Below are 14,666 nucleotides of genomic sequence, written 5' to 3'. Positions count from 1 at the left end.
TACGGTAGCCAAGGCTAGAGATAATAGGGATGTTTTTCTATCATCTAAGAGCGTAACATTTAGTACAAGTACTTCAAATGAAATAAACTTATAACACGTTTTCTGAGTAACACTAAGAAAATCTCTATAGATTGTTGCAATACCGCCGCCACGACCAATCAGACGGGGCTCATGCTTATAGGAGTATCCTGATGGAGTAGACTCATTTTGTCACGAACCACACACGAAGGAACGAGAAAGATCCAAATGCAGTTTAGTATTTAATGGGGAATTCCAAAAGCATAATCCAGTCCAGGCATAAGTCGTCATCAAATCCATCCAAAGAACAAGAAACATAAACCAGGGAACAGAAGTGGTGAGATAAAATACAAGGACTCCGTGACACATACTAAAACAGACAGGGTTATATACACAGGGAATTGACAATGCTAATGGGGAACAGGCTGGGTGCAATGATCAGTGATAAGGGACAGCTGAGTGCAATGAAAAGACAAGGATCATGGGGGATGTAGTTCAAGAGTGTGATGGACACCGTGGGGAAGGAGGACATCTAGTGGTGACCCAAGGAACATAAACCAGACACTGTGACACATTTAGACCGAAATAATCATTTGGTTTAAGCCAGGTTTCAGTAAGGCAAAGTACATCGAAGCTATTATCTGTGACTATTTCATTTACAATAACTGCCTTAGGTGTGAGTGATCTAATGTTTAGAAGACCTAGCTTTAGAAATTGTTTTTGTTTACTAATAGCAACATTTTCTGTTTTAATAACAATTAGATTTTTCCTAGATCCTGCAGTGGATTTATTATTTGATCGCACTAAACGAGGAATAGACACAGTTTCTATGCAATGTTCTACACTAGTATTTATATCAGTTAATTTGGTGCAGCAGAGACTATGATTTGGACTTTTGGTTAGTAGTCAAAATCATAGTCTGAATCATAGAGAGAGAGAGAGAGTGAGAGTGTGTGCGTGTAGACGTACATTTGTGTAGTCCTGCTGTAATCCTGATCTCTCCTCCATGATCCACACTACAAAACACACACAGTTAATCAGTAAGTACACAACCAAACACACACAAACCGATACACTCCACACACTCACTCACTCACACACAAACACACTCACACAATCTCTCTCTCTCAATTAAATTATATTCAATTCAGAAAACTTTACTGGCATGACAATTACATTTTGTATTGCCAAAGCATTAAAACAACATGTACATCTATGTACAGTAAAATAATAATAATATTATATATATTCAAGGGTAGATAAAGCAAAAATATAATATAATATAATAATAACATAAATCAATAATAAAATAAAAATAAATCAATAATAATAATAAAAAAGTATAATAGAGAAATCATGTAACGACTGAACTTAGAAATTTAACATTATATATGTGTGTGTGTGTGTGTGTGTGTGTGTGTGATAGGGATGTGTGTTTTTGGGCTGTGAGTGAGTGTGTTTATTAGATGTTTGCATGTTTCTGCTCATCATATTAATATTCATGTTTGCTGTCTGTCAAATTCCTTGTCGCAGGAGTTTCTTAGTCTAATAGATGCTTTAGATCTATCACAGAGGATCAACGACTCTACTCATATTCAGGGCCACACGTTGGATCTTGTACTATCTTATGGGCTCGATGTCACTGATATTGTGTTCTCAGATGTTCTGCTCTCCGATCATAAGTCTATTTTATTCTCCAGGGCCCAGAAAACACCTCAGACCCCAGAGGGTTAAAGAACAGCGACGTTACTCCCTCATTACTGAGAAATATCCTGTAGCTTTTCAGTTGTGTTAGAAAACATCCAAGCGAACATGATAGCCGAGGCGCCCGTTACACCAAACGAAGTGAACATGGCAGCACTAACAGAGCTGTTGGAAGAGCATAGAGCGGCCTTGGCAGCCGAGTTCAAGGCTGCAATTTCAACATTAGAAGTATAACTTGACTGTGAGCAAGCCACAGTATCTGATCATGGACAGCGACTTACCACGCTGGAGTACCATCCATGCAGAGTCGCTAGATGAGCATGTTGAACGTCTAGAAACCTCCCTCGCAGCCTTAATGGAGAGCAACGCAAAGCTTAAAGCCAAGACTGCAGATCTAGAGGGCCGGAGCAGACGGAACAACTTCAGGATAATCGGTGCGCCCGAGTCGATCGATGGCAGAAATATCTGACCAACGTTCTAATCTAGACCTCCAATTTAATTCAGAGTATAACTTACTTCTAACTCACAAAGTTGAAAAGCAATTAGTGCTAGACAGTATTTTTTTTTTGTGTGAAAAAGCTGGCAAATCATTTGCATTAGTTTCCGACCCGGAGGAAATTAATTTGATTTCTTTCTAAATACTATTCTAATCCTTATTCCTCAGAATGTAACTCAAGAATGTGGAATGGCACAAGCACTTCTGATCAACTAAAATTCTCCTGCGTCGACGATGGCTCCACAAATGATTTGGGCAGGCCTATGTCTACCACAGAAATATAAGAGGCAATTAATTTCAATTCAAATCTCCCTGCCCTGATGCCTTTACCATCGTATTTTATAGACTTTCTCCTCTGTTTTCGCCCCAATTCAAGATTTTTTAATACCATCATTGATGCTGAGAAGGCATTCGACAGGGTAGAGTGGGAGTATTTATTTATTTATTTTAAATAAATTTGGTTTCAGCTCCAATTTTATATCATGGATTTGATTACTATACTCCTCCCCTGTAGCATCTGTGCAAACCAATGCAACACTTTCTAAAGCCTTTCCTCTTCATTGAGGCACACGCCAAGGTTGCCCCCTTCCGCCTCTATTATTTGCTTTGGCTATTTGGTTGTGAAGTGAGGAAAAGTTTGAGGGCATTACCTGGTTATACCTCTTATAAACAGTCCCTTTATGCAGACGACCTTCTTTTATATATAGCTAACCCAATTTCATCGTTACCACCAATCCTCGAGATTTTTGTATCATTTGGCAAACTCTGGTCACAAATTAAATCTTCAAAAGAGCTAATTGTTCCCTGTCAATTTAGCAGCTGAGACACTTTCCCAACATACCTTTCCTTTCCCACTTTCCCAACATACTTTCCCTTTCCCACTTTCCCAACATACTTTCCCTTTCCCACTTTCCCAACATACTTTTAAAGTGGTCTCAAGAAGGATTAAGATATCAAGGCGTATTCATCACTAAGATCACAAAGATATCTCTAGAACATGTTTTAATTCTTTAATTGATGTTTAGAAGGCGGGTATAGATAAGTGGTCCTCTCTTCCTACCTTGTTAATTGGCCGTATTAACTTGGTTAAAAGGACAATTTTACGCAAATTTTTATATCTCTTCCAGCTTATACCCATTCTCATTAACAAAAATGTTTTTGTCACTCTACTTTTGTCACACTTTTTTTGTGGGGTGGCAAGTGTGCACAGATTAGGAAAATTGTACTCGAACTCCCAAAGTCCAAAGGGGACCTCGCTTTACCAAAAATATGGGTTCAATTTAGGAAGCATATTGGGTTAATCAGACCATCTGCTCTGGCTCCTATAGTAAACCATTTATCTTTTCTACCATCATGTTCTGATCCAGTTTTTTTGTGACTGGTCTTCTACGGATCCCAGTACCATCGATAAGTCTTTATGATAAAGGAATATTTGTATCCTTTTCAGAATTGTCAGAAAAGTTTTACCTGGTTCTACCTGGTTCTACCTTTACAAATCGTGATCGGCCTCTGATCGATTGCTCCTGTCTACCTTGCTGCTGCGTTGCATTAGTTTGCGTCTGTAAGATTCATATCTTTCTGTTTTAATCATTATTTATTATCATTTCTTGTTATCTATACTGCTAAATATAACTTAATCAACATCGTGCCATTTGTGCACTCTTTATTTACTTATTTACTCTCTAGCGCGCTCGCGTCTTCGGTGCGCTCTTTATTTATTTATTTACTCTCTAGCGCGCTCGCGTCTTCCGTGCGCTCTTTATTTATTTATTTATTTATTTATTCTCTAGCGCGCTCACGTCTTCTGTGCGCTCTTTATTTATTTATTTTTCTCTCGCGCCTTTTACAAGTTCATCAAAAACCTGTGGTGAGTATCAGTCAACAGACACGGTGAGTCATGTCATCTCCTCTTATTGTCACCTGCACCTCATGTAACATGTATAGCATAGCCTTCTCTGCCAGCACAGGTTTTACATGTGATAAATGCAGGGAGATAGTTAGGCTGGCGGAGAAGATTTCAGAACTAGAAACACGCATCCAAACTTTAATCGAGGTTAATTGTAAGAGTGCAAGGGCTTTAGATACTGCTTTGGATGCGACTAGCTTAGTGACCTCTGTACATAACACGGTTCCGGCTGAAGTAGAGCCCGTGCAGCAGGGCAACTGGGTGACGGTGAGACGCTGTAGTCGCGGGACAAAACACCGCTCTTCCGTTCCGATTACAACATCAAACAGATTCTCCCCACTCAGTGAAACACCCACTGAGAATTCTGTTGATTGTGCCCTAGTAATTGGTGATTCGATCACACGGAACGTGAAAATAGAGACACCAGCGACCATAGTCACATGTTTGCCGGGAGCCAGAGCGCCTGACATCAAAGCAAATTTAAAAGTGCTGGCTAATGCTAATCGTAAATTCTCTAAGATTATTATTCACATCGGCACTAATGATGTTAAACTCCGCCAGTCGGAGATCACAAAAATTAACATTAAAGAGGTGTGTGAACTTGCAAGTACGATGTCAGGCACTGTAATTTGCTCTGGCCCCCTTCCTGTTCGCAGGAGTGATGAGATAGTTAGTAGATTGTGTTCACTGAATCGCTGGCTGTCTAAGTGGTGTCCGCTTAATAATATAGAATTCATAGACAATTGGAAAAGTTTTTGGGGCAAACCTGACCTGTTGAAAAGAGATGGTATTCATCCCTCCTGGGATGGTGCTGCTCTTCTCTCTAGTAATATGGCTCATAGTCTTAGAGCTCAAACATGACAATCTGGGGCTCAGGTCAGGAAGCAGACAGACTGGCTAAACCGACCATCTGCTAGCTGTCTCACCTCACCAAGGTCAGATAAATCCCACCACATAGAGCCTCTTTCACCTAGATATCATATAGAGACTCCTAAACCCATTCAAGGGTAAAAATTTAATTGATGTTCAACAAATAAAAAACAGACATAATACGAATGAACAAATGATAAAGCTTGGGTTGCTGAATATTCGATCCCTTACTTCAAAAGCACTTATTGTTAATGATATGATTACAGATTATAATCTAGATGTGCTGTGTTTGACAGAAACCTGGCTAAAACCAGACAATTATATTACTTTAAATGAGTCCACCCCGCAAGATTACTGTTATAAACATGAACCTCGTCTGAAGGGCAAAGGGGGAGGTGTTGCTGTAATTTATAGTAATATTTTCAGAATTTCTGCTCAGACTTGTTTTAAATATAATTCTTTTGAAGTGTTGTGGCTAAATGTAACACTATCTAGTGTAAATGATAAATCACGTTTAACATTTGTGCTGGCTACTGTATACAGGCCACCAGGGCACCATACAGACTTTATCAAAGAATTTGCTGATTTTCTATCAGAGTTAGTATTGGCTGCAGATAAAGTCCTAATTGTTGGTGATTTTAATATACATGTGGATAACAAAAAAGACGCATTGGCGATGGCATTTAAAGACATTCTGAACTCTATTGGAGTTAGACAACACGTGTCAGGACCTACTCATTGTCGTAATCATACTCTAGATCTAATATTATCACACGGAATAAATGTTGATGCTGTTGAAATTCTGCAGCAGAGCGATGACATCTCAGATCATTATCTAGTCTCGTGTAAACTTAATTTAGCCAAGGCTGCAAAGCCGACTCCGTGTTACAAATATGTTAGACCTATCACTTCTGCCACTAAAGATTACTTTATCAATAATCTTCCTGATCAGTTTCATTATCTTAGCATCCCAGAGATAGCTTAGAAGAACTAGATATTGTGACACAAACTTTTAACTCTCTCTTTTCCAGCACTTTAGACACAGTTGCTCCCTTGCGCTTAAAGAAGATTAAAGAAAATAGTCCAACGCCGTGGTACAACGAGCACACTCAGGCCCTTAAGAGAGCAGCCAGAAAAATGGAGCGCAACTGGAAGAAATCAAAACTAGAGGTATTTCGCATTTCATGGAAGGAGAGCTCAATTACTTACAGAGAGGCTTTAAAAGCTGCTAGGATCTGCTTATTTTTCAACCCTATTAGAAGAAAATAAAAATAATCCTAGGTATTTATTTGAAACAGTGGCTAAACTAATAAAAAATAAATCTTCAACCCCAGAAGTTTCTAAGCAGCACAGCAGTAATGACTTTATGAACTTCTTTACTAACAAGATTGATAATATCAGGGAAAAAAATTATAACTATGCAACCGTCCACTACAGTATCGCATCAGGCAGTGCATTGTAGTCTCCCTGAGGAAAAATTTGATTCATTCGTTGCTATAGGAGAGGAAGAATTTACTAAACTCGTTAAATCATCTAAATCAACAACATGTATGTTAGACCCTATACCGACTAAGCTACTGAAAGAGATGCTTCCAGAGGTCATAGATCCTCTTCTTAATATCATTAATTCATCTTTATCATTAGGATATGTACCGAAAACCTTTAAGCTGGCTATGATTAAACCGCTTGTTAAAAAAACGCAACTTGATCCTACAGAATTAGTCAATTACTGGCCGATCTCGAATCTACCTTTTCTGTCAAAGATACTAGAAAAGGCAGTATCTTCACAACTATGTTCCTTTTTAGAAAGAAATTATATCTGCGAGGATTTTCAGTCTGGATTTAGACCATACCATAGTACTGAGACTGCTCTCATTAGAGTCACAAATGATTTGCTCTTATCATCCGATCGTGGTTGTATCTCTCTATTAGTGTTACTCGATCTTAGTGCTGCGTTTGACACCATTGACCACAACATTCTTTTAAATAGACTCGAAAACTATGTTGGGATTAGTGGAATTGCACTAGCATGGTTTAACCCTCTGAGGTCGGCAAACGCGCCCCCGCGTTTTGCTGGATTTTTTTCACATAGCAGCAACATAAACTTAAAAAAGTCCGTCATTTACGGTCATATTAATAAAATAAATACATGATTATAAACTATAGAGGGTCTTCTTTTTTTTGTGTACACTCACATTAACATCAAAACCTTTTTTTTATTTTTAAATAAATAAAATAAACAGGGTGCGCTTTCAGCTCACTCTGTCTCCGCAAAAATCTTTCTGAAACAAGTCTGGAAAATGAACTGAAACTCAGCTAATACTTATCACACAACCATGAAACATGCGTCTAAAGAAAGCTTTAAATTTCTACTTTTAAATAAAACAATTCACATTCAAAACAAATATTCTCCTGCAATGTAATCTGTAAGAAACTAAAGAGAAGTACAGTTTCTCCCGTCTCACCTAATTATCGGTAATGAGTTCACACCCACTCGCAGAGCGCGCTATTCATAAGATAATGAGCTGAGGTGATCTATGCAAAATAAGGTAAACGCCCCCTGAAATGCCTTAAAACCAGCAAGTTTCATTTATTCACTTTCCTGCGCTGTTGGAAGATGACACGAGTTCAAATTTTGCTCAGAAGAAGAGCAGGACTCTGACGACGAACGTTTGTATTTTGAGCGACGAACGTTGAGCGACTTGATCCAGCCGTGGATAATATTTCGGGTAAGTCTTTTTAAATTTACTTGCATTAGTTGACACATGTTCGCATTTATGAGGAAAAAACAATATTACGTGACAGTTCTCCATTATGGACGCGAGCGCTCTGAAGCAGCACTAAAAGACTTTCAAACTTTCACAGAGACTTCAAAACAGAAAGCACAAATCCATTCTTTAAAACGAATTTCGTTTTGTTTTAATTGTATCTTAATTTTAATATTATTTTCATTAACAAATTTCCTGGATTTAATACATAAAAAGTAAAAAGGCTAGCAATCACAACATAAGGTGCTTGAACTGGAGATCATCATGAACCAGACCGTAGCCTCGCCTCGCAGGTCTAAAAATGTGAAATATATTTACAGAAAGCTGGTTCTAAACAAAACCATCCAAAACAAAAAAACTATGTAGCCTAATAAATGTGCATTTCTCTGGTGCGTTCACTAGCCTACTGCGAAGATCGCGAGTCAATAGCCTATCGTCAACTTCATCTTTGCCAGAAGTTAATAAACAATTAAAATGTCTTATTGCAATATTTTACATATTCATAATCATTATTTTTGCTGGATCTTTGAGACAGCTTTTTAGGTTTATGGCGTTTTGGAAAAGAGCTCTTCACGTACAAACACCGTTTCACTAAGGCACAGCGGCCCTTCAGCACATAAGAGAAAGAAAAAAAGAGAAAAAGCACGGACTTACTATTACGAAACTTTGATGTGGTTGAACAGGTGAAACAGTCACAAATTCCTCAGCGCGTCCTCCTCTGATTGCTGTGTTCTGACTGAAAAAGTGCGTGCAGAAGCACATGCGCAAAACGTAGGTTTGTAAAATGTCCTTTTTTTCAAAATGATATATGATAAAATAAAAATAATTCATTTATCATTTTACAAAATGGTTTTGCGCATGTGCTTCTGCGCGCACTATTTCGAATTTACGTAACGTTTTTGACGACACGGGACCATGGGCTGGGCCACTCGGAGGTTGCTTCCGGGAATAGTAGGCTACTGCCCTACAGTATTAAAAGTCGCATATAATTTATAACATATTATTGTTTATAAGGTTATAGTGTGCGTTATTTGTTTTCTCTTTAACTTCTTTCAGCTCTTTTCATGTTTGGGGGGTCGGATTGTACAAGTTACTTTTGTTTATCGCTCACAATTGCTTTGTTTATAACAGACTGATTATTTTTTTTTTTTTTTGGTCACATTTGATTTGCTTAGAGCAAATTTAGAACATTATGTTCCTCCACATAGAGGAATTACAATAAAACAGATTGAAAAACAAAACCTCCTCTACTTCTTTTGTTCAGGCTGCGATGGGCCATTAGTCATTGGGGGGGTGTCTATGTCACACCCCTGGTCTGAATCTCATTAATATTTATAGCCATTACCACTCCCATGCATAAACCTCTTCTGACAAAAAAACTGTTTTACAACGTTTAAATCAATGTATTGTTTTATGAGAACGATTAGGCAGGATGATTTTCACATCATTTTGAAGAAAAAATCCTAGGCAACAACATCCATTTGTCAAAAGTCTTGTGGACACATATTTACTATATGTTATGTGGTTTTATTTCAGCAACTTTCATTTTTATTTTTTCAAATAACCACGCATAAACATTATTCTCTAAAAAACACAAAGATTTACAAGCATGTTGATCAGATATGATGGTAGCCCTGTTTGTGCTTTATAGAGTGAATTTACACCTTTGCCATTAACATGTTTATAAATAACTGAAAAAACAACAAATGTCAGAGCATGTCAGAACACCTCCAGGGCCCAGAAAACCCCTCAGACTCCAGAGGGTTAAATCATACTTATCTGACCGTTATCAGTTTGTAGCAGTAAATTAAGAGATGTCTCATCGATCACAAGTTCAGTATGGCGTACCACAAGGCTCAGTACTAGGACCGCTGCTGTTCACTCTGTACATGCTACCATTAGGAGATATCATTAGGAAGCATGGAATCAATTTTCACTGTTATGCTGACGATACTCAGCTCTATATTTCTTCACGCCCAGACGAAACTTACCAATTCACAAAATTAACGGAATGCATAGCTAATATAAAAAATTGGATGACTAGTAATTTCCTACTACTAAATTCTGAAAAAACAGAGATTCTAATTATTGGACAAAAAACTTCCTCACGTAATAACCTAGAATACTGTCTAACACTTGATGGCTGCCCTGTTAAGTCTTCGTCGTCGGTTAGGAACCTGGGTGTGCTCTTTGATACCAATCTTTCATTTGAAAGTCACGTGTCTAGTATCTGTAAAACCGCATTTTTCCATCTTAAAAATATATCTAAATTACGCCATATGCTCTCATTGACAAATGCGGAACAATTAGTTCATGCGTTCATGACATCAAGGCTAGATTATTGTAATGCTCTACTGGGTGGTTGCCCTGCACGCTTAATAAACAAATTACAGCTAGTTCAAAACGCAGCAGCTCGAGTTCTTACCAGAACCAGGAAGTATGACCATATTAGCCCGGTTCTGTCAACACTGCACTGGCTGCCTATTAAACATCGTATAAATTTTAAAATATTGCTGATTACTTACAAAGCACTAAATGGTTTAGCTCCGCAGTACTTGAGCGAGCTCTTAACGCATTATAGTCCTTCACGTCTATTGCGATCTCAAAATTCCGGCCAGTTGATAATACCTAGAATATCAAAATCGACTGCTGGCGGTAGATCCTTTTCCTATTTAGCACCAAAACTCTGGAACATTCTTCCTAACATTGTCCGGGAAGCAGACACACTCTGTCAGTTCAAAGCTAGACTAAAAACACATCTCTTTGACCTAGCATACACATAACACATTATAGACTTCTATAATTCCATATTAGGCTGCATAGATTAGTTCAGCCGGAACCGGGAAACACTTCCCATGAATCCTGATGTACTCTTTACATCATAAGAAGAATGGCGTTTACGTTAATATTAGTCTCTCTGCTTATACCGAGGTTTACCGCAGTCCGCCGGATCCAGGCCGTATCCAGATCTGACGAAGGACCTTCGCCTGGACCCGATGTCAACGCAGTGCTGAAGTGCCAACTAGTCTCTCCCTATGGAGGATCCCTCTACCACTATACAGATAAGGCGTTGTCGGGAAAATTAGTTTCACGTTCCTACCCCAAAGCAACAAAATTAAATTAAATTCTTTATCAAAATTTATAAGGAAAGACAAGTACTTTGTTTAGGCTTGGCTTGTAGGGAATTCCAAACCTGCGTATATTCTAACGCACATAACTATAGAACCCATTCTAAATGTGCATGTGAACGCCATCAGCGTTTCTCACAGGTTCGCGTTTAAAGTCTGTGTAGAGGGAATGGTGTCGTCTTAGCGGCCTAAGACTGCGTTCTGTCTACGTAAGCACGGAGGGCGCGTACTGGACAGAGCAGTGCCAAGGCTGGGTCTGCCTCCTCCAAGGGCAGCGCTTGCAGGTTCACCACCTGGTCTCGAAAGGGTGTGGTGGGAACCTTGGGCACATATCCAGGCCGGGGTCTCAGGATCACGTGAGAGATAGCCGGCCCGAATTCCAGGCACGCTTCGTCAACCGAGAATGCCTGCAGGTCCCCTACCCTCTTGATGGAGGCCAATGCAACCAGGAGCGCTGTCTTCATAGACAGGAACTTAAGCTCCACTGATTGCAGAGGCTCAAAGGGAGCACTCTGCAGGGCAGTTAGAACCACTGAGAGGTCCCAAGAGGGAACGAGAGGAGAGCGAGGAGGATTTAGTCTCCTCGCTCCTCTCAGGAACCTGATGATCAGGTCGTGCTTCCCCAGAGACTTACCTTCAACTGCATCGTGATGTGCGGCAATAGCGGCAACATACACTTTCAGGGTGGAGGGAGACAGCCTTCGCTCCAACCCTTCTTGCAGGAAGGAAAGCACGACACTGATCGGGCATTTCGTGGGTTCTTGCTGTTTAGAAGAACACCAGTTGACGAAGAGGTTCCACTTCAACGCATAGGCATGTCTCGTGGACGATGCTCTAGCGGAAGTGATGGTAGCCACCACCGCTGGTGGTAGGGTACTCAAACCTACCTCCTCCCGTCCAGGAACCACACGTGGAGGTTCCAAGATCGGGACGAGGGTGCCAAAGGGTGCCCCGTCCCTGAGAAAGCAGGTCCTTCCTCAGAGGAATTGGCCAGGGAGGTGCTGTCGCGAGGAGAACTAGTTCTGGGAACCAGGTGCGGTTGTGCCAATACGGGGCAACCAATATTACCTGCTCCTCGTCCTCCCTGATCTTGCGCAAAGTCTGCGCAAGGAGGCTCACTGGGGGAAACGCATACTTGCGTAGACCCCGCGGCCAGCTGTGCGCCAGTGCATCCGTGCCGAGCGTGCCCTCGGTCAGGGAATAAAACAGGTCGCAGTGGGACGAGTCGTGGGAGGCAAACAGATCTACCTGTGCGTCTCCGAACTGATCCCAAATCAGCTGGACCGACTGGGGATGGAGTCGCCATTCTCCAGCGAGAGGCCGAACTCGAGACAGCTCGTCGGCCGCCTGGTTCAGGTGTCCCGGGATATAAATGGCTCGAAGCGACCTCAGATGCTTCTGACTCCATATGAGGAGGTGGCGGGCGAGTTGCGACATACGGCGGGAGCGTAGACCACCTTGATGGTTGATGTACGCTACTGTGGCGGTATTGTCTGATCGGACTAGTACGTGTTGACCCTTGAGCAACGCTCGGAAGCGGTGCAGGGCAAGGCGTACGGCCAGCAACTCGAGGCAATTGACATGCAAAAGGCGCTGAGGACCTGTCCAGGAACCTGCAGCAGCATGTCCATTGCACATGGCACCCCAGCCCGTGGTGGAGGCATCTGTGGAGACAACAACATGCCTGGAAGCTCGTTCTAAGGGCACTCTAGCCCGTAGAAAATTGAGGTTCGACCACGGGGTGAAGGTCTGACGGCAGGTCGGAGTCACTGGGACTCGGAGCGTGCCGTGTTGCCATGCCCACCTCGGGACTCGATCGTGAAGCCAAAGCTGAAGCGGTCTCATATGAAGCAATCCGAGCGGCGTTACTGCGGCTGCGGATGCCATATGCCCCAGGAGCCTCTGAAATAGTTTCAGTGGAACCGCATTCTTGCCCTTGAATTGGCGAAGACAAGTCAGCAGTGACTACGCGCGCTCGCTCGTAAGCTGCGCGCACATGGCGACCGAGTCGATCTCCATACCGAGAAAAGAGATCCTCTGCACGGGGCAGAGTTTGCTCTTCTCCCAGTTGACCCGAAGGCCCACACGAGCTAGGTGCCGGAGCACAAGGTCCCTGTGTTCGCAAACCTGGTCTCGAGAGTGAGCTAGGATCAGCCAGTCGTCGAGATAGTTCAGGATGCGAACCCCGTGTTCGCGTAGGGGAACAAGGGCTGCCTCGACAACCTTCGTGAAGACGCGAGGAGACAGGGCTAACCCGAAAGGGAGAACCGCGTACTGTATGCCTGTCCCTCGAAAGCAAACCGTAGAAACGGTCTGTGTCGAGGAAAAATGGAGACATGGGAGTAGGCGTCCTTCAGGTCGATCGCTGCAAACCAATCCTGCGGCCGCACGCATTCGAAAATGCGTTTGGCCGTGAGCATCTTGAACGGCGTCCTCTTTTTTGAAGGGAGCGGTTCAAGACGCGCAGGTCCAGGATTGGTCGTAACCCACCGGATTCTTCGGTACAATAAAGTAGGGGCTGTAAAACCCAGACTTCATTTCGGCTGGAGGGACAGTCTCGATCGCACCCTTCGCCAGTAGGGTAGCGACCTCCGCTCTCATGACAGGGGCTTTGCCACCGGCCATAGTGAGCGGATTCCCCTGAGGCAGGGAGGAGACCACGCGAACTGAATCACGTAGCCGAGCCTGATGGTTCTCCGACCCGGCGGGACAGTCCGGAAAGCTCTAGCCAGGCCTCCAGAAACTGCGCCAGCGAGGTTATTCGAACCACAGACGTACTGTCGGGGGTGCAGCGAGGCGGAATGACCGGCCCAGGCGTGGGTGGCATAGCGGCCCGGTGCGGGGGCACGGCCATAAACCGCGTCCTGCCAGAGGAGGCCAGGGGAGGACCAGCGTCCCACGGGGGCGTGCTCTGGCAGGGGTCTGGCGACAGAGGGGGATGAGAGGAGCGTGGCCCGTGGGCGGCGCGTGCTGTCATCCACAGCCTCTTGGGGCTCAGAGAAAGAGCATTAGTTCTTTTGTAGAGATCTTCACCCAGCCCTCAAGCGGGGGAAGGAGTGGTCCTGCTACCAGCTCCTGAAGAACTGAGCCCTAACTCCAAGCTGCCTGTCTCAGGTTTGTGCTGCTCAGCCAGGTGTTAGCCGGCTAAGGGGCAGAGACAGGCGGTGCCAGCCTCCAGCGACCCCCTTGTGCTCAGGCCAGTGAAGGCTCGAGGGGAGGAGCCGCAAGGAGGCGGCGTCGGTGGGAAGCAGACTAAGCAGACCACACCGACGGATGACCGTCAGTGCAGAAGCCTCAGTCTGCTTGTGGATTGATCGAAGACTGTTGGGCGCAGTCCTCAACCAGCCCGCCGACCAGGCTGCCCGCCTCAAGGTGCTGCTTAGGCTGGCGTGGCAGTCTAAGGGGCGGAGACGGGCAGCGCCGCCCTCCTGCGGCTTCCTCCTGCTCAGGTCCGTTTGCAGGCCAGAGGGGAGCAGCCGCATGGAGGGGGGCTTGGCGGGAAGCAGACTGAGGAGGCCGCACGGATGGATGACCATCGGTGCCGGACCCGAGTCTGCTTCAGGTGGTCGAAGCCACACCGCCAAAGAGCTCAGCCTGGGACATGGGGGAGCTGAGAAAATGAATTCTCAGACCCTGCCACATCAACCTGGCTAAGCCCATGTCTGGACCACATAGTGGACATCACCTGACCCAGGATCACGCAGGTACCGATGTCGCCCGAGAGCGAGGTCAGTAGTGTGCGTGGCGGAACAACCAGGCCGGGCATGGGAGGCATA

General features: G+C 43.5%; 1 protein-coding gene and 1 long non-coding RNA gene across 13 annotated transcripts in view; one reads left to right on the top strand and one right to left on the bottom strand.

Annotated features, from left to right (window-relative positions):
* Positions 1 to 14,666, top strand: part of LOC309497139 — a 549,185-nt gene that overhangs the window by 233,474 nt on the left and 301,045 nt on the right. The window contains exons 2-3 of one of the 2 annotated variants that reach the window (XR_014205412.1): positions 5,112 to 7,026; positions 9,665 to 12,984. This is a non-coding gene — a long non-coding RNA (uncharacterized lncRNA). Of the gene's footprint in view, positions 1 to 5,111; positions 12,985 to 14,666 lie in introns of both variants that reach the window. The other variant, XR_014205413.1, reaches the window with a different exon arrangement.
* Positions 1 to 14,666, bottom strand: part of LOC309497115 (NACHT, LRR and PYD domains-containing protein 3-like) — a 202,138-nt gene that overhangs the window by 9,582 nt on the left and 177,890 nt on the right. For all 11 annotated transcript variants that reach the window (XM_082167321.1, XM_082167327.1, XM_082167322.1 and 8 more), the window contains one exon: positions 988 to 1,034. In XM_082167321.1, coding sequence (XP_082023447.1) covers positions 988 to 1,034 — 47 coding nt within the window. The remainder of the gene's footprint in view (positions 1 to 987; positions 1,035 to 14,666) is intronic.

The sequence above is a fragment of the Leuciscus leuciscus genome (genome assembly GCF_965113295.1).
Source record: "Leuciscus leuciscus genome assembly, chromosome: 4".
NCBI classification, from domain to species: Eukaryota; Metazoa; Chordata; class Actinopteri; order Cypriniformes; family Leuciscidae; genus Leuciscus; species Leuciscus leuciscus.
Note: the sequence above shows the minus strand (reverse complement) of the source record. Positions and strands in the feature narration are given on the sequence as shown.